We start from the raw sequence: 25,030 nt of genomic DNA, 5'->3' as shown, positions 1-25,030 counted from the left end.
GATCAGCTCACATGGGCATCTCCCCTGCAGCCTGTGGGGAGGGGGTCCACTCGGCCCCCAGGCCGGCCACAGGCCACTCGGCAGGCTGGACCTTGAGATGAAGGAGAAAAGGAGACATCATTGCCAGGAGATGGATGTAGGGAGCACGAAGAGAGGGAGGGGCTCCAGGAGGATGGCTGGAATCTTCTGGAGCTGAACTCCATGCTTGCTGCTGCCCACTCAGACCCAAGTACACAGCCCCCTCCCCTCCGTGGGCCTTCAGACCCCTGCCTCTGAGTCCCACCCTCCCCAGCACCCCCAGTTCTAGCCTCTCTCATCCTCCAGGGGCCTCTAGCCCTCACCAGGCCCTCTTCCCTCTCCTGAACCCCACCTCCCCTGCCTGCACCCGGTTCAGTGCGTCCCCCAGGAGGTCCCTGCGGGCCCGGCCCGGCCCCTCCGTACCTGGTGATGCGCCGTGGCTCCATGAAGCTGGGCGAGTCCCGGCGCCGCTTGCGGATGGGCGAGTAGCTGCGGGAGCGGCGCCGGGCGCGGGCGGCCTCGGCCTCGGCGTGCCTCGCGCGGCCCTCGCCGTCCTTGTCCCTGCGGGCCCGGCCGAGGTGAGCGACGCGGCCCGTTGGGTACCCTCCGGGCCCGGGCCCGCCGCCACCCCTGCGCCCGGCGGGACCCCGGGTCCGCACTTACCGGCCCAGGGTTTTCTTGGGCGACGGCGAGCGGCTGGGGCTGCGGGTCCTCTTCTCCGCAGAGCGTGAGCGGGACTTGGAGGGCGAGCGGCTGGAGCTCCACGAGCGCGGGTGGGGGCCCGGGCTGCGCGACGAGCTCTTCCCCTCCGGGCCGCCGTGCCTGCCGTGCGCGCCCGGGGACGGGGAGGTGCTGGCCGGCCGGGCGCGCGGGGGCCGCTCCTTGGTCCTGGAGGAGGGGCGCGGTGACAGGGACTCAGTCAGCTAGGGAGGCAGTGGGCTGGGCGGGGGTGGGGTGGGGTGGCGGAGTGGGGTTAAAGGGGTGCCGGTGACAGGGAAGGGGTTCAGCTAGGGACAAAAGTGAGCTCAGTGGAGGGAAAGGGACTCGGTAGGGGAGGAGTTCTACGGAGGAGATGTGGATGAGGAGAAGGGTTAGTGAGGGGCGGGGGGGGAAGTGGTGCGTGAGTTGGTGGAGCGGGACTAGATTCCCAGAGGAGGGAAAAGGGCTAGGGGTGGGCGTGGGGTAGTGACATAAGTGTGGAAGAGTGTGTTCCGTGGTGTCGAGGGAGAGTGATCAGTGGGGGCGGTCAAGTGAGGGAGGCGAGTGCTCCTTGATGGGAGGAGAATCACGGGGGTGGGACTCTGTTGGGGAGGAGAGTGGTCAGTGTGGGGAAGGGAGGGCTCCTTGGTGGGGAGACAGCGATCGGTTCGGGGGGATCTCAGGGAGTGGGGAAGGAGAATGGCCGGTGACGGGGAGAGAGGGATCCTTGGGTGGGGAAGGGTGCTCCATGGTCGGGCGGGGGCGGGGAGGGCAGTGATCATGGAAGGGAGAGCTTACTGAGAAGGAGGGAGAGTGGTCAGTGCGGGGAGAGGGGTCAGTGGGAGGGGGTAGGGGGGATCTTTGGGGGCAGGGAGAGTGGTCAGAGGGGCCGGTGGGGGGCTGTTCCGTGGGGAGGGGGGGTCAGGGCGGGGAAGGGTGTTCCAGGGGGATGGTGAGGGCGCGTGGGGGCAGGTGTTCCTTGGGGGGGTGCGGCAGAGCTCAGGGAGGGGAGGGGAGCCCCGTGCGGGCCCCGGGGCCGTGCCGCTCACCGTTTCCCGTGCGCGCCGTGGCCTCGCTCGGAGCCGGGCTCGGGCCCGGGGCCGGGGGCGCCGCCGCTGCCGCCGCCGCCGCCGCCGCCGCCGCCACCGCCGCCGGAGTCGCTGCTGGAGCGGGCCCTGCTGAGCGAGCGCGACGAGCCTCGGGGCGGCGCGGGCCGGGCGCGCCGGCGGCCCCTGCGGCGGGGCGCGGACGCCGAGGACCGGGAGCGCCGCCGCCTCCGCCGCCGCCGCCGCCGCCGCCTGGCCGCCCCGCCCGCCGCGCGGCCTCCTCTGCCCTGGGACGACGGCGCCGAGCGCGGGCTCGGGCTCTCCTTGCCCCGCGCGGGCGGCGTGGCTGCGCCGGCCTCCGCCTGGTCGCGGGCCCTGGGCGAGGGCGAGCTGGGCTTCTGACGGGGAGAGAGGCAGAGAGGGCACGGAGGGGGTGGAGAGGGGACGGAGGCACAGACAGAGACGGGGCGGAAGAGACGCGCGCAGAGACAGAGAAAACCGAGGAGGTCGAGAGTCCAGAGCAGAGAAAGAGAGAGAGAGAGAGAGAGAGGCAGAGCCGGAGGAGAGAGAGCAGGGGAAGTTAGAGAAGCAGGAGACGGGCAGAGAGAGGAAAAGAGAGACAGACAGAGAGAGGACAGACCAAGAGAAGGAGCGAGGTCGAGGGTGAGAGAGCGGGCGGGTGGGGTGGGGGGAGAGAAGGAGAGGGGGCTTTCACCGGGCCCAGGCCGGGGGCTGCCAGTCCCGGAGCATCGCACACACGGTTCCCCGCGCCTGCCCTGCCTCTGCCTCTCCTGAGTGTCCACCTTCTGGCCTCAACAGTGCAGCTCATGCAAGGTTCTCGGCATGCAAAACACAAGAGGGACGGAGCGGTGGGGGGGAGGGGGGCTGAAACGGAGGGGGCTCCAGGACGGGCACGGGGGGCTGGCATTGGCCCCCGATGGGACGGACGATCCCGGCAGAGAGTAGAGAGAGGGCGGGCACCGGGAGGCCGGGCCAGGGCCAGTCCCCCCAGGCCAGGCCCCCCAGCGCGTGGGGGTGGGGGAGGAAATGGAGGGGGCACACGGCACACAGATGGGGGTGGGGGCGGGGCGGGACAACTGAACTCAAAACTGAACCGAAGAAAGGGAGGAAAAACAGAAATAAAAAAACCAAAATCCACAAATGTCATTAGATACCAAAATCAAAAACAATGTCTGAACTCCTGGGGAACTGACATTTTTTTCTGTTAACATTTTTCTTTGTTTTCCGGCCCTGCAGAGACCTGTGGAACTGTCAGCAGCACCCGACTGTCTTTCTGTTTCTCTCTTTTCTTTTCCTTTTTTTTTTTTTAAGTTCTGATTTTTTAAGTCCCTCTTGGTTAACGTCCACTTACCAATAAAGTGGCACTTCCTCCTTTAGTAGGTAAGATGTGTAAGAGAAGGGAAAAGTGTGGCAGCGTAAGTTCATCATCAGATTCACAAAAATGCAAGAGAGATAGAGAGAGAGAGAAAAAAAACGCAACCACCCCACTCTAGGCCGAGAGGAGGCCACACCGCCTCTGGAGGAAGGACTGGCAGCGCCCGGCTCCTCGGGCCTGAGCAGGCACCTCTTGGGTGACTGCCGGATAGAGATGTCAAATGTTTCTCCAAAAGTGCAGTTAGGACACAAGGGTTGGGATTCAGAAAACCAGAAAGGGAGCCTGGGACCATCAAACGGGCCCTGGCTGGCCACCAGGGGTCTGAGAGCCTGCCACTACCTCGCTGAGTGACCCTGGCCAAGTCCCTTCCCCATCCTGGGCCTCAGTTTCCCCATCCACAAAGTGAGAGGGTTGGGCTTTGCTTCCTGATGTCCCTTCCAGAGCAAATATTCCAGGATTCTCTGTGCACCCCTGGCCACCCTCTCCATCCTCCTCCCTTCACAGAACTGACCCCTCCTCCTGTCGTTGGGTTTCAGTCTGGTAACGGTTGATTACGCTCCTCTGTTTAGAAGTCCATCGCCCACCCTTACCCCACCCCCAATCACCAGCACCAACTTGACTTTGAGCACCCCCAGGGCAGATTATTTTGTTGGATTCAGCTCTGTAACCTCGGTTTTGATCACAGAACTTGGCATCTAGGAGGTCCTCAATGCCTCTTGCTGAGGAAGGAATAAATGTTTGACAAGGGTGGGGGACCAAATCAGGTTCGTCCTAGAAGAAGGGCAGGGTCCGGGCCAAGCTTTTTTGGCAGGCTTTTTGGATGGGAGAACAAACCAACTACCACCCCTCAGGGCACCTTGCTGCCGAGAGACTGGAAGGAGCATGGTTTCCTTGGCATGGCCCTGGTGCTTGCAAGAGGCAGGGTAATGCCAAGGTCTTTCTGTGCAAGCCTGGATCCAGCCAGGGCTGGGAGGCAGAGCCCAGGAGACAGTCTCCTTGGTGGAAAGGCACAGCCAGTTTGTGATTGGTGGCTGAAGCAGCCAATGAACACTGGCCATAGCAGGTGCCGCTGTGGTCCAGTGTCATATGGGCCATGAAGGCCTCCTGGGACAGCCTGGTGTTTCCCTCTGGGGCAGAGTGGATATCACTGGGTACTGAGATGCCCCCCTGAGCACCCCGACTCTCCTGATCACCCCTCATCCTAGGCTAGGAGACATGAGAACTGGGCTGACTAGCCAAGGCCCCTCTGAGATGGCAGTTCCATTCTCAACAGACCTCACCAGGAGACCCTTGGCTTCCCTGAGACATATCCCCTCCACCCCAGCAGGTGGCCCGTGCCTACAGCTCCCAAACCCTCAGGACTAGGTTCTGTCATACAGCATCCCTTTCCCTCCAGAGGAAGCAAATGAGAAAGAAATCTCCAGGATCTTCAAATTTCCAAGTTCTTTCCTATCTCCTGAGTTGTCTTCGAGAGTAAAGCGAACAGATACTAGGTGGGGGAGTGGGAGCCCTGGGAGTCAAGGCATAGTGACCCATACATACCCAGGAAACACTGGACCCAGCCTTTAAGAAGCCCCTGCTTACTACTGTGGTGGGGGCAGGTAGCAAGGCAAGCTGGCAGGATATTAAACTGGAGGTCAGGACCTGGCTGTGGACCCTGGCTCCAACCTAGACTCTGGATCTGTGCCACCTTCTCTGACTCCAGGAGAGAGGCCAGCAGTGGGGGAAGGAGACTGAAGGCCCTGATGTTCCTTTCCATAGACACCGTGGGGGCCCTCTCTACTTCCCACTGTTGGGCTGGGAGTGTGGTGGGAATGTTAGGAACAAAAAGGGTCTGGGTTGGGTGGATGCCCACGCCCACCATGTTGCCACCCACAAGCGCTGAGGCCCAAGCCTCTGCACGAGGCCCCCTGTGCTTCTCTGGATGCTTGCTGCCTGGTGTGCCTTGAAGTCGAAACCTCTCCCCTCCTCCAAGCCAAATACCATAGCTGCAGAGGATAGTAACTGGCAAAGTGGAACACCCTGGAATCAGCCCTGATGTGAGTTTGCTGTGAGACCTCAAGGAAGTGACCTAACTCTTGGGGGCCTCAGTTTCCTCATTGGTAAAGTGGGGATAACTGGGGTCTTTGCTGGGTGGGCCTGAATAGGGGCTGAGTAGTTCTTTTGAGAGCACCAGTGACTGACAGTCCCCTCGTGCATGCACAGGGTCAGAGCAGTGCAGGAAGGCCTGGGCACCCCCACGTGCCAGGATGGGGGAGGACGGGAGCAAGGCGCCACAGGGCAGGGTGGCACATAGCACCTTTCCTGGGGGAGGATTCCTAGGGTCAATCTCACACCCTTATCCATCCATTCCTCCCTGGAGAAAGGGTCGCCACGATCCTGCCAGAGGGTGAGCCTCATCCTCAGCTTGGCTGGGTCTCATTCTTCCCAAGAATTGAGGGAGATCCAAGTCCAGACACCATGGGATTTCATAGCTAGACAGGACTGCTGTGGCCAGGGACCTCCAAACATCTACTCCAGAAGCCTGCTCTTTGTGACTCCGGTCCCCTCTTCTCCTTCCCTGCCTCCCCCCTCCCCCCACCCTGCCAGCCTGTCTAATGCCTATGGGCCCTCAGCTCAAGACCACCTCCCCCAGGAAGCCTCCCTTGACCCTCACCCTGAGTCAGGTGCATTCCTCTATGATCCCACAGACCCTGGTGCCTTCCTTCAGTAGGGGCTGTGCCAGGGTGTGCTAGAGCCGGGCCTATGGTAGTGAGCAGAGCTCCCCAACCACGGTTCAGCTTTTCTCTCCAACTGTTCTGAGCCATTTTTGTCAGTCCTCTAGCCTGGCAGGTGGGAGCCTCAAACCCAGGTCGGCCTGCCTCTCGCCAGGCATGGACACCCACACGAGGCCTGGCATGGAGGGGCGTGCTCAGCAAATGCCAGCTTAGCGTGTGTGTGAACGAATGAGTAAGTGAGGGCACGGGACCTTGCCTGTCTTTGAGCCTGGCTTCCAGAAGCCGCTCTGCTCCTTGGTACCACCTGCTATCTGCTATCTTCTCTTTTGCTTACGTAAGAAATCTTTGAGGGGAAAAGACAATGGAAAAGAGTAGCAAGAGATGGTGCACTAGCCCAGTCCTGCTATTTTTAAGGACAAGAACACTGAGCATCTGGGATGCTTTACCCTTGCTCCCCCCAGGGCTCAGACAACTACCCCCCTAACTCAGCACTGGACGATCCCATTTCTGGGTCCCTGGTCACACCAGGTCCTCCCAGAGGATAGGGCCTCTACTCCTCCCATCAGGCTGGGATGGAGTCTCCCTGTGGGACCAACAGCTATTTCTCCCTCCCTGAACAACTTCCTGCCTGCCTTCCTGACACCACTCACAGATGAGGAATGTTCTGAGTGAGTGAACTCCTCACCACATGCCCCTGGGGTGGAGGGAGGGGGGAGGAGATGATGGGGGGAGGAGAGGATGGAGAGCCAGGCCTACTCTTTCCAAAGCTGAGGATGGAGGCCCACCTAAGCCTCACAAGGGCTGGGATGTCGGACTTCTGTAGCTACTCCCAGATGGGACAGGAAACAGCTTAAAGAGCAGGGATGGGGAGGCGGGTCCCCCGAGGACCTCCTCCTGATGGGTACCCTCAATGTGACTGGATGAGCACGGGGCTGGGAGTTGCAAGCCTCAGGACCTAGGCTTGGTTCTGCTCCAACAACGTGGGGGAACCTAGCCCTTACTGACTGTCCTTTCTGACTCCTTCTCTGCACATTAAGCTCAAATTCAGAAGACAGAAGGATGCTGGGGGGTTGAGGGAGCCCCTGTCTGGGATGGATGGGTAGTGGTCCAGGCAGGGGGAGAGTGAGCTGAGAGTCCCTTCCATCCCCCAAATTGCCCCACAGAAACTTTGCTAAGTAGGCCCTCTAAGTCCAGTGCAAATTCACTGGCCCCCTGAAGTTCAACTCCCATTACACCCAAAAGATGGGGCTGTGAGGTTCAGCCCTGAGGCCAGCTGCAGCCCCAGGTCTGTAGCTCCCACCCTAAAGTTCCACCTGCCACCAGGACAGGACCCTTGGGAACCCTTGGGAACCCAGCAGGCCCTAGAGGGTGGGGCAGGGCTCTTTCCTCAGGCTTGGCCTCGGCCAGAACTTCTTCCAGGATCTGGAGGCCAAGAGATCTGGCACAGGTGCCTCCACCACTGATTACTGCCCCAGTGGGCCCCAGGGGCTGGTAGGGGTGAGGGGTGGGGGGCTTAGCAGCTACTCCAGACAACAGAAATCAAATTGGCTCAACCGCAGCATACAGTTCAGGAAGGGAACACAAACTTGGAACGCTAACCACACAGAAATGCATTCGGACAACAAAATGAGAAAGAGAGGGAGTGGAGGGGGCTGGAGGTGGGCAGGGGTCAGGGTGGGAGAGGAAGAAGAAGGAGCAGGGCAGGTGGACAGGAGGGGAGAATGAACAAGAAAAGTTGTGGGGGGTGGTGGGAGGGAGTCAAGAAAACCAAACGACAAACCAGGAAACACAGCTTTGTAGCTCATTTGGAGAAAATGCAAGGTTACAAATGAGTAGTCACTAAAATAAAGAAAGAAAAGGGAGAGGGGGAGAAAACCAACCAGAGTGAGATCGAGAGAAAGAGAGAGAAAACCACATTCAAACCAAGCAGAGTGGAGGGGCTTATCTGGAGATGGGGAGCGAGCGGGCGCACAGCTGAGCCGGGGTACCTACCTTCTCAGTGGTCAGGGACAGGAATGCAATAATAAAAAAGAAAAGAAGGTCTCCGCATTGGGAATGCAGAAGGGGGGGGAGACAGAGTGACTCTAGGCTGCGCTCCCCCTTGGGAACCAGCACTTGTGCAGCCCGTGTGGCTTTTGTTCTAGTCCCAGGGATGGGAGGGGGCTCCTGCCCAGCCAGTTCTGTTTGCTTTTTTTTTTTTTCTTTCTCTCTCTCTCTTTTTTAAACCCACCGGCTCCAATAAGCCAAGCTTTCCTTAACTCTTTAAACAACAGAAAACCTCCAGAGGGCATGCAGGAAGCAGCTGATGGAAGCAGAACCAGAGGGTGGGCTAAGGAGAGGGGCTGGCAGCATGGGGACAGAGGCCCACGTTGGGGAGAGAGAGATGGAGAGAAAGAGACAGAGAGACACAAAGAGAGCGAGCGAGCGAGAGAAACAAAGGCAGAAGGAAATAGACAGACAGGCAGGGGATAGAGAGAGGTGGGCCCACATTGAAAAAGGAGAGAAAAGCTGTTTCAACAATGCAGAGTGGTTGGATGGGGTGAAGGGATGGGTGCATTTAAAAGGGAAGGCAACCACAGATTTGGTTGGAGGTCAGATCTTGCCTCAGGCCTGCCACTTTCCTGGGGCTTCTGCATCATTTTAGGAAAACTCATCCCTCCTACCTTCTGGCTTCATCCTGGAAGACAGGCCAAGATGCCCCTTCCTATTCTGACTGCCTCCCTCCAGCTGTGGTCACTGCTCTTTCTGGGGGCAGGTAGAGGGGAGGCCTGGGATGGGGCAGGTCAGGCAGTGCCATGGGCACCTCTGCTTGGGGTCACCCTAGGCTGCCCATTTTGTGATGACATTTGAGCCAAAACTAGAGGCCAGAGAGAGCCTATAGGGGCCTTGCTCAGGAAGCTTCTCTGCCACCCTCACCGAATAGTGAGTCTTCCCTTTGACACTTGCAATGCCAGGGACAGGTAGAGCCAAGGCAGGGGCGCTACTTCTAAGTCCTTAAACCCTGCACACCTTTTCTAGGACTTGGGCTCAACATCTGACTTCTCTGTCCCAAATCATGTGCCCCCTTCCCTCTCTGCTTCACTGTTTCTGTCCCCATACTGGGAGGGCATAGGGTTCCCTGAGTCATTGAAGCAGCCCTCATAGGGAGTTGGGCTTGCTGAATGCTGGGCCCACCTACACCCTGGTCTCTGTGTGGGCAGGCCCCAGTGCCAGGGAGTTGAGAGCTGGGGGTGTGTCACTGACATCTGGAGGGGTTCCCCAGGGGGAAGGCAGGAGCTGAGACAACCAGCATGCACCTCCCGAATCCTTCTCCCCTTACTCAGGGTTCCCAGAATGTGCTTTCCATTGACCACTCTCTCCACATCTTGGCTGTGGCTGGTGGTCTTGAGGTGAGAGGGCTGGAGTCTCCTTTTGGGTCTACCTCTAAAAAGCTGTGTGACCCTGAGCTGGTCCACTTGACCTTTTTGAGCTGCAGGGAGCAGTAAGTAGCAGAACCCAGAAATCCCTTTGGGGGTTTCTCCCTGGCGTGGTATGGAACAACACAAAGATGTGTTGGGAGCCAGCACCCAGCTGGCCCTAGTCTCAAGATGAGGATGGACTTGTTCTCTTGCTGGGAGTGTCTGGCTTTGAAGCCCTCACCTGAGCTAAACTCTCTTCGGGGTGTACAGCTCCCTCCTCTAGGATCTGAGGCCTGCCACAGAAGGTGCTCAGCAGACTGGCCCTGTCATCCCCAGCCATCTTATACTAGATGGAACTGGGGAGACACCGGGTGCTCACTGCCCTGGGATGCTCCCCAGGTGACTCGGGACAAGTCTCTCTTCCTCCCTGGGTTTCCCAGCTTCCCTCCAAGGTTCCTTATAGATAGGGACATGGAAGAACAGTCTGGGCCACTTCTGTTCATTTAAAAACTGAGGCAGTTCCAGCACAGGCCCTGGGGTCAAGGAGAGGATTTGCTGCCGCTGCAGATTTGGCAGGAGCTGTTGGCGTGGGAGTCACTTTTTAAGAGTTATCTTCCCTTTTAAATTCTGGTTACAAAGGAAAAAAGAATAAGTATATAGAAATATGTATACGATTAATGTTCGCTTGAGATTCAAAGCCCATCTCTGCATTAGAAGGAGAGGCTCCCACAGTAACACGCACAAAAGCAAAATTCTAGAACAACATAGAAGATAGGAAAAAAAAACAAACAAACAGAGAGATAGTTTGCATTTCTGTACATTACCAAAGGAAACAAAAAAAGAAAGAAAATACAAACAAAAACAAAGTAACAGGAAAAGTTACATAAACTTCCCCACCCTCTTCCCTTGCCAACTAAACAAGAAATGGAATCACAATATTACCACGGTTCAAATGGGAGGCTAAAAAAACAAGCAAAAACATAGACGGGGTTAAAAATGGTGAGCTTTTCTTTTTTTTCCCGTTTGTTCTCTCTCTTTTTTTTTTTTAAAGGTAGAGTCCAAGAATACCCCCACCCCCCCCAGTACTTGTCCCCAAAGACATTTTTGGTGAATGGCTAAGTCTATGACACCACCCTCCCCCTCCCCCCGCCCCCATCTCACCTCCCAGGAGGTGCAGGTGAAAGGCCTGGATGTCCTGAGGTCCCAGATCTCGCAGGGCCCAAGGGCAGGGAGAGGATTTGGGGAGCATGCTTTGTGAAAGGGGTAACAAAGTGCTGTCTCCCCAGAAACTCCCAGGGCAGTGCCAAAATGGAATCCCATTCTGGGAGGGAGTCAAGATTTGGGTGCTGCTGAGGCGGTGTCCTCCCCAAGGCTGGAAGCTAGGCCGCCTTCCTTGATTGCTCTCTCCTGGGGTCTATGTAGACCATGGCCACTCTGTCAGTACAAGCCCAGGGCCCGTGGTGGCCTATTGCTCAGGGAGGAGAGGCTACCAGAAGTGGGATGGAGCCTCCTATTGGCCCTGGCTGCCTTCTGTGCTTTTCCAGGAGGACGGGAAGCTCCCGTGAGAAGGTGTTTGGGCTTCTCACTCGGTGCCCTTGGTGGTGGGGGGATGGGTACACCCTCTCCTGGGTTTTCCCAGATGGAACCATTATCTCTGGGGCCTGTGGCACCAGCCGCTGTCCTGACTGCGTCCAGCTACCTCTGTGTGTCCTCTCCCACCCCCAAGGCAGATCCTGGGACACGGGTGTGATCCTTCCTACGTGGCCCAACCAGGCCCCTAGGAGCTCAGGAGCCTGGCACCCTGTCCAAGTGGGGCAGTCTCGAAACAGGTAATGTCCTTAAATAAAAATTAATCTTGAGATCAATAACCTTTTGTCAGCTGCCTTTGGCTTTCCTCCCTAAGGTCTTGGGAGTAAGGGTGTTTGAGAAAAGAAAGGGAGTGAAGGAAACAGCCAAAAATCAAAATGAAACTGACCAACACGGACATGTTTGCTGCTGAGACCTGAGGTCTGGGGAGGGGCAGCCCCCACCCTCCCTGCTGAGGCATCTGGGGCAGTTTGGGTCTGGTGGGGGGAACCTGCAGGCCTGCCCATCCCAAGTCCCCCATGCCCACCCCGTGCCTCTGCCAGTACTGCAGCCCCCTCTCCCTGAGGGGGCTCTATCCTGTACTTCAAAGTCAATAGACAAAAGGGGATGTGGGCCTCCCCTGGGGCTCAGGAGAGCCCCCCACTCCCAGCCCCAGCCCATCCACCCGGGAAAGGCTGAGAAGCCTGTCTGTTCTACCAGCCCCTACCATCACCACACCTGCCTGTGGGTCTCAAGGACTCTGTGCCTCTCCTGGAGGATGGGTGGGGACAGTTTTGGAGTGGTGTTGGTGTGGAGTCCCTGAGGGAGCCATGGGGACACTGGCAGGCGCTTTAGGAAGGATGGGACATGGGAACCTGCAGGGTTGAGACATCTGTCCACGTGTGGGCGGTCCCGGGGCGGGGGGGGGGGGGGGGGGGGGGGGAAAGGACAGACTCTCCTTGGAGCAGGGACTTTAGAAATGCAGCTCAGTGGCAGCGGCTCGGGGCCCGAGAAAGGGGAGGGCTCTGAGGGAGGGGGAAGTGAGGCAGTGAGGGGGTTGAGGAAGGGAGGGTGCTCAGAGAGGGGGGAAGGACTTGGTGGGGAGAGGGAGACTCAGGGCCTAAGTAATGCCCAGGGGAGATCCTGTCTCTTGAATCCGGTTCCTGACTGCGACCCCTAGCATCGTCCATGCCCCTCCCACCCCAATATGCCTGGGGGGAGGGGCGGCAGGAGACCCTGGGTTCTCCTCAGCTCTGTTCCCAACCGGCTGAGAGCCGCAGTGGTCAAGCCCCCTCTGGCCGTCCGTTTGCCAAGCTCCAGGGTGGCCCAAGCCTGCAGGCCCCCCTCCCCCTGACACTCGGGCCAGGTGGGCGCAACAACCAAGCATTCCAGATCGCCCCCCGCCAGCCGGTAGGGGGAAGCGGCGCATATCCCCCGTTGCACACTCACCGCGCCCTACCCGGTGGTGACGCCCCCACCCCTCCGCCCCCATCGCGGCGCAGCCCGCACGGCGCGGGAACCCTCTGCAAAGCGAAGCGTACGTACATCTGGCGGGCTGTGCGCCGAGCCGGGGCGGCCCCCGTGCGCTCCGCTCCGCTGTCTGTTGCCGCCGTTCTGCTGGGGCGACCCCCATCCGCTGCCGCCAGACGGGGAAGGCGACCGGCTCCCGCTGGACCGCTGGCTGCCCGTCTTCCGCCCGTCATCTCGGTGCTTGGGGCTCAGCCTTGGGGGAGAAGAGAAGATGGGGGGAGCCGGCGTGGGACGCCCCCTCTGCAAGTGGAACCGCTGCCCCCGCACGAAGAGCAGTCCCCCCCCCCCCCCGCCACCCGCCTTCTCCCTTGCATTCAGAGAGCAAAGCCCTAACCTGTACACTGTCTCGATTTCCAGTTCAGGGTCTGGGGCGTCTCTGGGCAGGGGCCGAAGCTCTTCGTCGCCCACTGCCAGGGTGGGTGGGCACATGCTCACCCTCATGGTAGACTTCCATCCCTCCCCCCGCCCCATGCTGTTCTGTCCACCCTCCTCCTCCCCCCGCCCCTTCTCCAGCCCTCTGGAGTGTTCAATCTGCAAGAAAGCGGAGCTGAACCACCTCTGGAGTGCTCCCAGGGGCCCAGGACCTACCTGCTGGGTGATCTGGAATCGCTGTAATGGGAGGAGAGGGAGGGGCTCTGAGAGCTGCCGCTGCTGTGGCGATTGGACCTCCGACCCGGGGACTCCGCATGTGGCCTGGGAGAGAAGCCCTCCAGTACCTAAGTTCTGCCTGACCTCCCCAAGGGGGACCCCCACCCCCTACAGTCTCCTACAGATATAACCTCCCTAGTCCAGGTGGTGGGTCATTTGTGGGAATTAGGAAAAGGCGTCCTTTTGTCTAGACAACTCTGGTCCCCGAGACCTCACGGACCCCTCAGCTGGTGCTCTTGTGACTAGGGGTGCAGGGATGTTGGGGGGAGTGACGAGGCCTGAGCTTGAAAGAACCCTGGACTAGGAGGCAGGAGGCCTGGGTCCCAGTTCCCGCTCCGCCACTGACTGGCAGGGGCTCTTGGCTTCCTCTCTGGGTCTGAATTTTTCCATCTGGGCAGCGGGGACAAAATGAAGTATCTCCAAGGGCCCAATTCTGTGATTCTAGAAGGGGGGAGGGGGAGGAGCTAGAGAATGGCGAAGGGTTCTCACCTCTTCTTCTCTTTGTTCTTCTCTTTTCTTTTGCTCTTGGGGCTTCGAGATCTGCAGAAAGCAGAGGCTGAGGTGACAGCTCAGCCTGAGCCCAGCAGGGGGGCAGGAGGAGGGCTGTGCCTGGCTGTGCATCTGAGATTTGTTCCTGTCTGGGACCCGAGTTCCCACCCCCAGCCGGGCGGACTTGCTCATCCCACCCCACTGCTTTGGTTCCTTTCACTCAGCCAAGCCTCCTTCCTTCCTTCTCCTGTAGGCCCTGGCCCACGACCACGGCCTGTCTGAGCCCCAGTAGCTGCTTCTCCTGGGGGTGCCATAAGTGATGTGTCCACCGCCCCAGAAAGAAGGCTGACTTGTCCTTTCCTTCTGGAATCAGTCTCAGGACAGGCCCTTCTATAAGTCTTCATGCTGGAGTGACCCCTCCACACCTCGTTTGTGTCCCCTGGGCCCCAGGTCCCCTCAGATGGGGCTCTCTAGGGCAGAGCCCAGGCTTTCCTGCCTCTTTGCCCCCTCAGACTGTGGCTCAGCTCTGGGCCAGCTCCCCAGGAGTTTAGGAAAGAAATACTCTCGCTTGGGCATGATCTCCCTGACATTTGGGTCCTCTGGATACTCATCGAGGGTTGCCCCTAAAGCTTCCCATCCCACCCAATCCTGCCCCATACTGTCCCATCCCATCCAGCTCTCTGGGGCAGGCCCCACAGTGCTCCTTCTATCTTTGACAAAAGGATTGAAAAGCTTCCTAGTAGGTGTCTAAGGTCTCACTCCACCCCTGGTCCCTGTAGGCCCCCTCAGCCCCACCCTCCCTGATGCCACCAGATTCCGGCTCGATCCTTCTAGCCCTGAACAGATGCCTTCTTCTGACCAAATATCCAGGTGATGCTAAGAAACAACAGGATGTGTTTTTCACAGGAGCAGGGTGGGTGGGGACAGGCCCAGGAGGCCAAAGATTTCATTTCTAGAACTCATGTTGCTTGCTTTGGGCCTCAGTCTCCCCATCTGGAGCTGGTGTAGCCCGAGGTCACCTTTAGGTCCTTCCCAGGACCAATGGGAGCTGGCCGGAGGATCGGTGCACACTGATGGTGACCACTAGGGGGCAGTAGGGGCCCACACTGGCCCCTAAGAAGAGGGGAGGAGAGGAAGGGAAGGAAGGGGGGATGGGAAATTGGGGAAATTGGAGGGTCAGGATTAGGGTTTTTTAAAAAAATGTTTTATTGTTATGTTAATCACCATACATTACATCATTAGTTTTTGATGTAGGGATTAGGTGTGTGTTTATGCTCCTACCCCACCTGACAAGTGGCCATGGGCAAAGTCCCACTGCAGGAATGAGACTGGGGACTCTGACCCTTTTCAGGGCCACTGGGAGGGGCTCTGTCTCCCATGCCAGCCCTGGGGATGTGACCGCCCTACATCTTCCTTTCCTCCTTGCTGAGTTTTATGCTTTTCCCACCCCAGCCTCTGCCAGGGCTCTTGACTTTCATCTCCTCCTCCCCCCTCCCCCAGTCCATCCTGAACAAGTCTCTGTCCTGCTCAGGGCCCCATGCTGGCTCCCAGCCCTGTCTGGTTGGAGGCTACCTCATTGACCTGGCAGTCAGGTCGTTTGGGGGCTGGCACCTGTCCCCTAGACACCACGGCTAGCCACAGCCTGCCTACCGGTCTCTTAGCTACTGAGCTTTCCTTCTGTATGGATGCCCTTTCCCTGCAATTTTGGGGTCCTGATGCTTCTTCCTTCTGACACCTCTATGGACACACCCCTTGGATAATGGACCTGCTGTGTTGTCTGGAAATTCTTAGGGTCCCCAAGTCAAGGCTGACTCATGGGACCAGCAAGTGTTGCAAACAATTGGCCTCCATCCTCCTCTCCCGCCCTCCTTCCCCTGCTTGGCTCTGGGAAGGAGTCCCAGGACGGGGGGAGGATGGAGCAGGGAAAGACCCTCACCACGCCCCTCCCATCATTGCTTCCCTTGGGCCTTGGCCCTTGGCCCTGCACGGTGGCACTGGCCTCTGTCCACATCCTCAGCAGGGCATCACTCACCTGTGTCGTCTCTTCCTCCGGGACCCAGAATCAGACCTGGAGGGTCACAAAAGAGTTCTCTTGAGTTTTCCTGGGGTGGCCTAGGGACACAGATCCGCACAGCCACAGTCCGGGGTCAACAGAGGTGAGAGGAGAACCCAGGGGAGAGAAGGTACCTGTCTCTGCGGTGCTTCTTCACACTCTTCTTCTTCTTGCGCTGCGGTGAGGAGCTCCCACAGCTGCGGACACAGGGGGGTGGGGGCTCTGGTGAACTGCTGCCCGGGAGGGGCGGGGCAGGGGCAGCTGGACATGGCTGGGAAGTCTGGCCGCCTGGGGCATCTAGCTGAAGCCAGCTGCCCGTTGCACAAAGTGAACCGGGGCCCCGAGAGTCAGCAAGGTCCCTAAGAGTGGGTGACGGAGCCGCCTGTGTTGTCCCCTAGCCACCCTTCAGCCTCCTTGGCATCCTAAGTGAGGGCTGTTTCACACCCAAACGTCAGAGGCTCCAGTGGTGGCATTCCTGGCCTCCGTGGGGAACACCGGCACACTGGCAGTTTCCAGGGTCCAGGCTCTGCTGTGGCAGGCCGCCTGCCTCTGGGGGATGGCCTTGGAGTCTCGCCCACCCAGACATCCCCACCCCTGCCCGCCTTTATCACTGACCTGCACTCGGAGTCCAGTCTCCTCTTTTTGCTGAAGGGCCAGGGAGAGAAAAGGACAGACAGACAGTTGGGGCTCAAACGTCTGCCAGGGTCTCATTAAGGACAGGAGAGGGGGACATACAGATGGGGAACCGCAGAGGTGACCCAGCTAAATCCTTCCTCTCCAGGCCACTCACACTTGGTGTGGTGAGTGACTGCAGGGCTGCTGGGGGAGGGAGGAAGGGGCACCTCCAGCAGATGGACTGTCAACCAGGGGTCAGTATTCCAGTTCTGGGGTTGGGTGAGTGCCAATGAGGGGACTCAGTGAGTCGAGGGCCCCGGCCAGTGAGGGGCCAGTGAGGGGGGTGTTGCTCAGCGAGGGGCGGGGCTCCCAAATGCAGCCTCTGGTCTCTTGCCCGCAGAGGGGTGGGCACCCGGGGACCGCCGCCCTTCCCGCCCCTCCCGCCCCCTCCGGCCTGGCGGTGAGGCGCTCTCACCGGCTTCTCCGGTGGCCGCCTTTCTTTTTCTTCTTCTTGGGAGGGGGCGACGCCGAGCTGCTGGACCAGTGCTTGGTCCTGGGGGAGAAGGGGAGGAGGGGTGAAGGAGGAGGGGCGGCCCTGCCCCCCCCGCCCCCTGCCGCGGTGGGCGCTGACCTGTACCCCCGGTGCCCGCGGTAGCAGGCGGCCGGGCAGTCGCAGTCCACCGGGCCGTCGTCCTCGTCGAAGGGCGCGTACTCCTGGCCCGGGTCCGCGCCCTCGAGCAGCCGCGGGGTCTCCGCCACGCTGCCGGCGACACGGACGCTCACCACCCGCGCCCCGGGGCCGCGCCTTCCGCCTGCCCCTTTCTCCGCGCAGCGCCCCGAGGCCTGGTCCCCCGCAAGGTCGTTGGGGTGCGGCCCCGACCTCTAGAGGGTCAGGCGGGGATCTGGGTGAATGAAGGGCTGCCTCCAGGGCAGGGCTCCCCCACCCCCCCACCCCCCCACCCCGCCTCAGCGGTGCCCTCCCGCCTCACTTGGTCCTCACCCCTTCTACGGTCTCACCTGAGCCGCCTCCTCCTTGGTGAGGCCCTCCCCTCACCGAGGCCCTCAGTTCCATTCACGGTGTTCCTCTCCTCTCCCCCGCCCCCCTTTCCCTCATAGAGCCCCTTTCACCCACCCCTAGCCCCCTGCCCCTTGCTCAGCCCACTCCCCCTCCACGGCCCCCCTTCCCTCGTGAGCTCCCAGAGAGCCCCTTCCCATCTCCTAGCTCCCCTTCTGGGGTGTCAGTCTTTCCCTAACTCGGGCTCACTGGCCCGGTCCCCTCCCCCCACCCCCGCCCCCAACACGCCGTCCCCCAGCCCCGGCTGCCGCTCTGAAATATTCATGGCCTGTCCTCCCGAGGCCTGGCTGCTCTTCTCCCGCTGCCGGGCTGTCATCAATCACTGCCCGGTGGCAGCGCCGCGGGCCCCAGCCCTCCACCGCCTCCGAGGCTCCCCATCCATCTTGCCTAGCCCTCCGCTGCACTCAGCCGGGGCGCCGCGGCTGGCTCGGGAGCCCCCAGCCATCTTCTGCCACAGATGTTTGCTCCCTGCGGGCACTTGGTGGAGGGAGGCTTGCCTCCTAAAGGCAGCTGGGCTTCCGGCAAGAGCATGAGCTTCCAAGCGACAGAGGAGCCCTCATCTCGCGCTGGCCCTGAGTCCCCGTGTGACTTGGTACCTGTCATGCCCCCTGCCCGAGCCTCTTCTCCAAGATGAGTGTGATGACTACGTTATGGGGCTTCTGGGAGAATTCGCTGAGGTAACCAGTACTGTGCAGCTCCTTTTTTAACTGAACAAGCCCAGAAGTGACCCTCCAAAGGTCAAGCTCCAGGGCAATGGCTTCAAGGAGGGGGCCTCCCCACCTTCCATTCTTCAGTTCACGCAGGTTCAGACAGTGCCCCTCCCAGATGGAGCCTCATCCCTGGTTCGGCACCACTACCCTCACTCCTGGGTGCCCTTCACCAGGCTCACTCTTTCCCTGCCCAGAGCATTAAGGATATGACATGAGCTTTGGATTCACACAGACAGGTCTCAATCCAGGCATGACAAATGCTCGTGGAGTCTCTAGCTCCTTATATCTCCACAAGCGGGAAAAGAATATCCCAGCTGAGGAGAGGATTAAGTAAGATTCTGTTTGTGAAGCTCCTGACAGGAGCAACAGGCCTGGCCCACGACAGTTGTCCCGCACATGGTCACCACTGTTAGAGGGACCTCTGTTAGACACTAAAGCACTGATACCTTCTCTTCCAGGGTTGTGACACATGAAAGAAAGAGCAAGAATTTTCAGGGGCACATCTCCAGTAGAGCACCCACGAATCTGCTCTTTGAAGGACTGATGTTGTATTAAAAAAAAAAAAAGAATGGGGGGCCCCTGGGTAGCTCAGTCGGTTAAGCGTCTGACTCTTGATTTTGGCTCAGGTCATGATCTCAGGGTCGTGAGACTGAGCCCCGTGTCAGGCTCTGTGCTGGGTGTGGAGCCTGCTCGAGAGTCTCTCTTTCTCCCTCTCCATCTGTCCCTTCCCCGGCTCTCTCTCTCTCTGTCTCTCTAAACAAACAAACAAACAACAACAACAACAAAAAAAAAACCTCCCCCCAAAAAAGAATGTAACCCAAATCTGACAGGGAAGCGATACCTCTTGGGGCCAATATCAAGAATGCCATTTGGTTCCTAAACACACACCTGGTCTGGGCAACCCTGAGGTCACACAGGTAGTATGGGAGATTTTTCTGGGATGGTGGAGGAGGGGTTCATGTCATCCTCCCTTATCCCCACAGAGCCAAACATCCCCACATCCCTCCATTCAAACCTCTCTTCCCCACATTCCTCTTCCTGAAGCCAGTAGCTTCCTCCTTCCTGTTTCTGAAATCTCCAGCTCCTCGGCCTGTCCAGCCTCCCACCATCCCCAGCCCTGTCACCCCCACACAGCCCTCAGCCACACAAATGCCGAACACATAAAACACAGTCTTTAGCAAAACTTAAGGGCCCCTCAAACATCGTGTGGGTGAGCTGATGGCTGGAGGGAGCCTCCGTTTATCTTGACACAAATGTGATGAAGGTTATTTACAAAATAGAATAGCTCAGTTTGGGCACTGCCCTCTGCAGGAATCCTTTTTTGCCTGGAACATCCGAACTCCTCCTTCCTGTGCTGTGCCCTCCTGCTCTGCTGGCCACACCCCTACAGACATCTTTCTTCCTCTGGCCCAGGGATAGAGCTTCTGCATCCTCCCTCCCTGGGGTCCTCTCATGTGGCCTTTTTCACTCTCTGGTCCCTTCTGAGAGGTTTACTTGGGATCTTGTCTGCTAGGAGCATTGAAAGACAAGCATAGAGCCTGAGTAGTGGGCTCAGGGAGAGGCACAAGTTCTCAGAACTTTCTGGTAAGACTTGCCTTGTATGTTCCAGGGCTATAAATGGGCCTAGGCTGCGGCCTCTCTTGCTGAATTTGTACAGCTGGTATCAGGATATCTGTTTTGTAGGATCTCCCAAGGCTAGAAACCTGCGTTCTCCTAGCCTGCCTTTCCTGGATGATAATATCACTAACAATAATGTTCTCTAACGTTTCCATGAGCTCCTCATGGTTCGCAAATCCCAATCTGAGCCACTACCTGATTAAGAGAAATCGCACCCCCCATTTTACAGATGAATAAACTGAGGCCCAGAGAAGGAAAGGAACATCCCCTTTGAGTAGAGAATGTAAGTTCACTTAGGCAGTTGGCTTTGAGAATTCATGGTCAAACAGACAGGCCTTGACTTTCCCAGCTGGCCTCCGCTGCAGATGTTAGCCCAGCCATGGCCTCTCTGCTTTATAGACACATTTGTAGGTACATGCACCAAGTTCCAGATTTGTTCAGCACTTCCTGCTCTTAAATTCGTGTTTGTCAGCTAGTCGACACCTCCCCACGTCTGTGGACTAGGCAGGGGAGGCGTTACTCCCCTGTGACGGAACAGTCCAAGCCCCACAGAGCTGGCCAGAGCCAGCCACGCACTCGGGGTCTACTGCAGAGGGACGGAGCACGGATGGAGGTTCCGCACCGCACAGGACACCTGTTGGGACTGGCTGCCCTGGGCAAGGCTCTGACCTGGGTAAAGACTGCCGCTCACACGCTCTTCTCATGCCAGTTTCTCTAATGAACTTGCTCTGCTTGCCACTAGCCGGGAGCATAATAGCTAACTGACAGATGAATGAGGCCAGACAGAGGAGGGGAGGATTCCAGGCAAAGGGTCTGCCCTCTCTGCTGATTCACACAGCCAGCGCCAGGCCTGCCAGGCCTGCCTGAGGCGTGGGCAGGGGGGGAGCGGGGGAGGGGCCCCCCACCGTGGCAGGAACAGGGATGAGTCAGGCCTGGGGCCCCCCCTCTGGCTCCTCACAGTGCCCTGGGGCGTATTGCGATAATTACTAACGCAGGTGTCAGGTACTATTCTAAGCGCTTGATGTGTGTTTATCTCATTTAGCCATTTAATGCACAGAACAAGTCAGTGACATGGGTACCATCATTAATATTCTCATCTTATAGATAAAATAATGAGGCCCCGAAAGGTGGCTCGATGCATAAAATTAGATGCACAGAAAAAAAACAACAACACTGGAATTTGCTCACTGTGTGAGGGAGTAGCTTATGAATGTTGTTTTCCATAAGCCCTCTCTCTCCCAAGCATTTTGTGATGTTACATAACTATGAAAGCAATTATTTCTTAAAGGTTGTCTATCAGAGTGAGGGACGAAAAAATAAAAAAGAACTGATAGCAACCACAAGAAGTAAGAAAGCATCGTGTGGTTCCAAGGAGGAGAAGATTTCACTTTTATCCCAAGAATATTGGGAAAGTGGTTTTTAGAGGCAGCCTTGAACGATGGGGCGAACTTGAACCAGGTGCAGAAGGGCCTAGAACGAGCAAAGGCATGAAAGGAGAGTGCACCGGAGGGAGCTGGGGTCTGCCAGCAGGTCGGACTGGCTGCTGCGTGAGGCTGGGAGTGGGGCACGAGGCTGGGCTGAGAGTGGGGAGAGCCTCCCAGCGCCAGGCCAACGAGTCCAGCTTGGTTGCATGGGTGGTGGGGAGCCACAGAGGGTTTCCAAGGAGAAACAGGTTCCCCACATTGATCAGTTTCCAAGGACAAAGGCGTGTCCTCTCTCAATGTCTCTGGGACGTGCTCTCTCTCGCCTCGCTTCCCGATTAGAGTGCTAGCTGCCCCACTAATCTCCCTGCCGTGTCACCCTTCTGATTCCTCTTCCCAAGAGGAAAGTGCCCAAACACCTGTCTGACCACATCACACCTCCCAGAAACCTTCCACTGGCTCCCATCATCTGTGGAATAGATGTCCTATATCCAGTGTGGAGAGTAGACCGAAGGGGGTCTGTCTTAAGAGGCTGTCACTCAGACCAGTCGATTAACTTAAGGAAAAAAGATGCTCCCTGGGGACAAAAAGCTCTGGGAGTGACCCTGCCCCATCGAGACTCTTTTCTTGAGTGGGAGGTGCCATGGGCTCTTACAGTCCATAGCGGGTTAAAATCAGACCTCCCTCCTCACTTCCTTCCCGTGTGGTGACCCTTCCACTGGCTCTGGCTTTGTCACCTCACTCTAAGAGGGCATCGGATTTCTCCATGTCTCAAAATGCCAGTGTATGAGGGCCTGGGGTCTCAGGGGCAGGAAGCCAGATGCATAAGCACAGGGACTGCCGGGTGGTCCACTGTATAAATAAAGAAGCAAAGGCCCAGAGAAGTCAAGGACCTGCCCACGTTACACAGCTGGGGTGTGGCAGAGTTGGGAACCAGGGCCCAGGCTGTTCACACTGAGCTTAGAGGTTGGGGCAGGTGAGGTGTCTGACGCCAGAGCCCATACTCTCCTTCCACTACCCCAGACTCTGAGCTAGGAAGTGAAGACAGGCTCAGATGCCCGGTCCGCAGGAAGGCAGGTCAATCTGTCACCAGCTCCCTGTCACCTCTCTGCCTTGGGCCTTGGGTTCAGCACCGCAAACAGCTAGCTCCTCCCAGCCTGTGAGGATTCCAGGCAGCCATCAGCCTCCTTGGCTTGCTGTAGTCACCAGAGTGCTATTTTCACACCATTTGGGCTGCCTGAGCTAGGAGAAGCCTCTGACCCTGTCCCTTTTCCCATATAGAGGAGGAGACAAACTTCGGGGAAAATCGGGGAAGCTGCACTGTTCTAGGCACCAGGGAGATAGCAGTAAAGAGAACCAATAAAGATTGTGTCTTCAATGTCTTCCAACATGAGAGTGGGATCCCAGGACCCCTGGTCAAGGCTATATTCTCCTCTGCCTCCAGAGCAGGAGTCCTCCCTGACCCCCAAGTCTTCCAGACACGGCCCCTTCCAAGGGACCCTTCCTGACTGACCACCCCCAGCTGCCTCTCTCTCTTCCTCCACTGAACACACACAAGGCCCAAGGGCTAAGGGGTTCAAGGGGCCACCCTGTTGTCTCTTCTGGTCAGGAGTTGCTGGTAATTCCTGGCTTCAGGTTGCAGAGGGCGGGGGCCCCATCTTCCCCGCTTCTCCTCCCCACCCCTAGCGCTGGCACAGGGGGAGGCGTGCAGCACTAGACCCTCAAGGACACGTCTTCTGATGATGGACATGGTGGCCGATTTCCCAGTGCGTCCCTGGTTCTTAAATGCATCATTCCTTCATCTGAGGGAAGATAAGATCAAGACGACTGAAGAAGACTGGAGAGTCACTGGCTCAGAGGAGGCAGTCCCAGCTGGCTCACAGATGAGATTCCCCCCAGGGAGTGGAGGGAAGGGTCCAACATCTGGGAGGAGGGCAGGAGCAAGAGAGACAGAGAGAGCCACCGGAGGGGCAGGGGGCGACACAGAACCGGACCCTGGAAGCCAGGGGAAGAGGAGGCTTCCAGATGGGGAAGCACCTGCCAGAGAGAGAGGCCAGGCCTGCAGAGAGGCACAGGGCCAAGAGGGGTAGGGCTCTGGTGGCCACAGGGCGAGCAGGGGAGGGCAGAAACCCACCATGGCTCCCGTGGCCGAAGGAAGTAGAGGCCAAGTGGGCCACACACTCCACGGAAATTCGGTTGAGAAAGGAGAGAAAAACGTAGGGTGGTGGCCAGAGGAGGAAGTGGAGTTGAGGAAGGATGGGAATTTCATTAAAAGGAAGGAGCCCGGGGGGGGGGGGGGGTAGAAGGGCAGGCTTCTTGCTGGAAGGGCCAGGGAAGATGGCCGGAGAGTCCACACAGGCCTCCTGCCCTCACACTGTGTGGAAGAGCGTGACTTTCCAGAAAAGCTCTGGGGTGATCTGAGGGGGCACAGGTCAGAAAGTCTTGGTTTGGAGGAGGCTCTGGTTGTCAGGAGCTCTGGGAAGGGGAGAGAGGCATTGACCCTGCCCTTGGGTGGGTAGGGCTGGATGGGCACCACTGAAGGGAGGGCGCAGGAGTGGCTGGGGGTGCTGTGAGTGCTGGGTGCCTGGAGAGAGGGAGGTGGTGGTAGCATCACCTCATCACCTCTGAGCCTGGCTCCCCCGGATCACCCAGGAGCCCCCCACGAGCCTGGGGCTGCTCTGACCATGTTTGCTCCTACCCGACCCCGAACCGGAGAGGTGAGGTTTAGGTGAGGTCAGGCGGGACTCCCCCACCCCTGGAGCCCTCAGCGGTCCAGAAGGAAGAAGAAAGCGCTTCCCCGCTGCCCATCCAGGTCCGTCTACTCCCGAAGGGCCATTTGTCCTTACGGCAACAGCAATGGGAAAATCTCTCAGGAGGTGTTGCTGTCCTTTTGATTTGTGTGAGATAAGGTGACAGGGGTTTAGGGCCTCAGCAAGAGGCTTGCTTCCCAAGTTCGTCCCACCGTGGAGGAAATGCCAGGGGCATTTACCCTGGCTGCTCACCCAGCCTCAGTCCCACCTAGAGCCAGGACTGGGTGGGCGCTCCGAGGCTGAGCAAGGGGAAGGTTCCACTGAGTGGATTCCATGATGCTCCTTCCGTGCACACTGCCTGCCGGGCATGGGGCTCGGTCAGCCATCGCCCCACCCCCACCCCTCGGCCTGGACACTGGCAGGGACAGGCTGCCTCCACCATCCTCACAGCAGCCTGCTGCATTCTCCTCTGGCTTGGAGTGGTTCCCAGGTCTCTAACGTAAGACAAATCTGCTGCCCCATCCCTTCCCTGTTGGATGCCCAGGGGCCTATGGCACGCTGGTACTCCTCCTGGCCCATGACAGGAGCAAGAGATGACCCGCAGAGCCCTTGTTCTTGTTGCCCGACGAGACTTTGGCCACACGAGCAATGGCATTTGGTGTGTTGGTTCCTACTTTCCAGAACCCATGTTTACTCTGGGGCCCATTGTACAGGTGGTAATAGTTGGGGAGGACGGACCGGCCCGGGGCCACACTGTCAGCCAGTGGCCATGCCTGGGATCAGAACATTTCTAAGTTTCCCCAATTTGCAGCCCAGGATTCCCCAAGTTGGGCTCTGGGCTGCCTCCCCACCACTGAGCCATAGCAGAGGAGCCCTGGGGGATGCTGGGGGGCCCAGTGGCCCCTGATTTGTGCCCAGGGCCAGCCTGGAGCTTCCAATGGATGGGATGCACGCCCTCTCCTCCACCTTGCGCCGCCCCCCGACCCCCTCTGGAAAGACCCTTCTGGCACCCAGCTGCTGCCTGAGCTCACATCCCCCCCTGTCCCACCCCCAGGCAGGGGAGCACTCACATGTGGCCCCCAGGCCGGTCCTCCCTGGTGAGCATTCCCTCCTTCTCCATCAGCATCTGCCGGAAAGTCCTGACCTTCTGCCGGGTCTCCTCCTCTGAGTACCTGTAGGGGCACAGGGAAGGTGAGGTCTGCTGTCTTGGCTTTCCTTCCCTCCCTGCCTGCCCCCACCCCCCCCATCACAGGTGCACCTTCCAGCTTGCAATGACCCGTCC

At 58.6% G+C, this 25,030-nt stretch overlaps 1 protein-coding gene across 2 annotated transcripts in view; it reads right to left on the bottom strand.

Moving 5' to 3' along the window:
- Positions 1 to 25,030, bottom strand: part of SRRM3 (serine/arginine repetitive matrix 3) — a 54,895-nt gene that overhangs the window by 2,918 nt on the left and 26,947 nt on the right. The window contains exons 3-15 of one of the 2 annotated variants that reach the window (XM_035722602.1): positions 24,819 to 24,920; positions 16,807 to 16,935; positions 16,651 to 16,728; positions 16,176 to 16,205; positions 15,695 to 15,757; positions 15,540 to 15,575; positions 13,508 to 13,558; positions 12,959 to 13,063; positions 12,386 to 12,563; positions 1,767 to 2,161; positions 682 to 906; positions 442 to 579; positions 12 to 91 (exon numbers count right to left, since the gene is read on the bottom strand). In XM_035722602.1, coding sequence (XP_035578495.1) covers positions 12 to 91; positions 442 to 579; positions 682 to 906; positions 1,767 to 2,161; positions 12,386 to 12,563; positions 12,959 to 13,063; positions 13,508 to 13,558; positions 15,540 to 15,575; positions 15,695 to 15,757; positions 16,176 to 16,205; positions 16,651 to 16,728; positions 16,807 to 16,935; positions 24,819 to 24,920 — 1,610 coding nt within the window. The remainder of the gene's footprint in view (positions 1 to 11; positions 92 to 441; positions 580 to 681; positions 907 to 1,766; positions 2,162 to 12,385; positions 12,564 to 12,958; positions 13,064 to 13,507; positions 13,559 to 15,539; positions 15,576 to 15,694; positions 15,758 to 16,175; positions 16,206 to 16,650; positions 16,729 to 16,806; positions 16,936 to 24,818; positions 24,921 to 25,030) is intronic. The other variant, XM_035722601.1, reaches the window with a different exon arrangement.

This window comes from Zalophus californianus, chromosome 10 (genome assembly GCF_009762305.2).
Source record: "Zalophus californianus isolate mZalCal1 chromosome 10, mZalCal1.pri.v2, whole genome shotgun sequence".
NCBI lineage: Eukaryota > Metazoa > Chordata > Mammalia > Carnivora > Otariidae > Zalophus > Zalophus californianus.
This window is presented reverse-complemented; position numbering and strand designations above follow the sequence as displayed.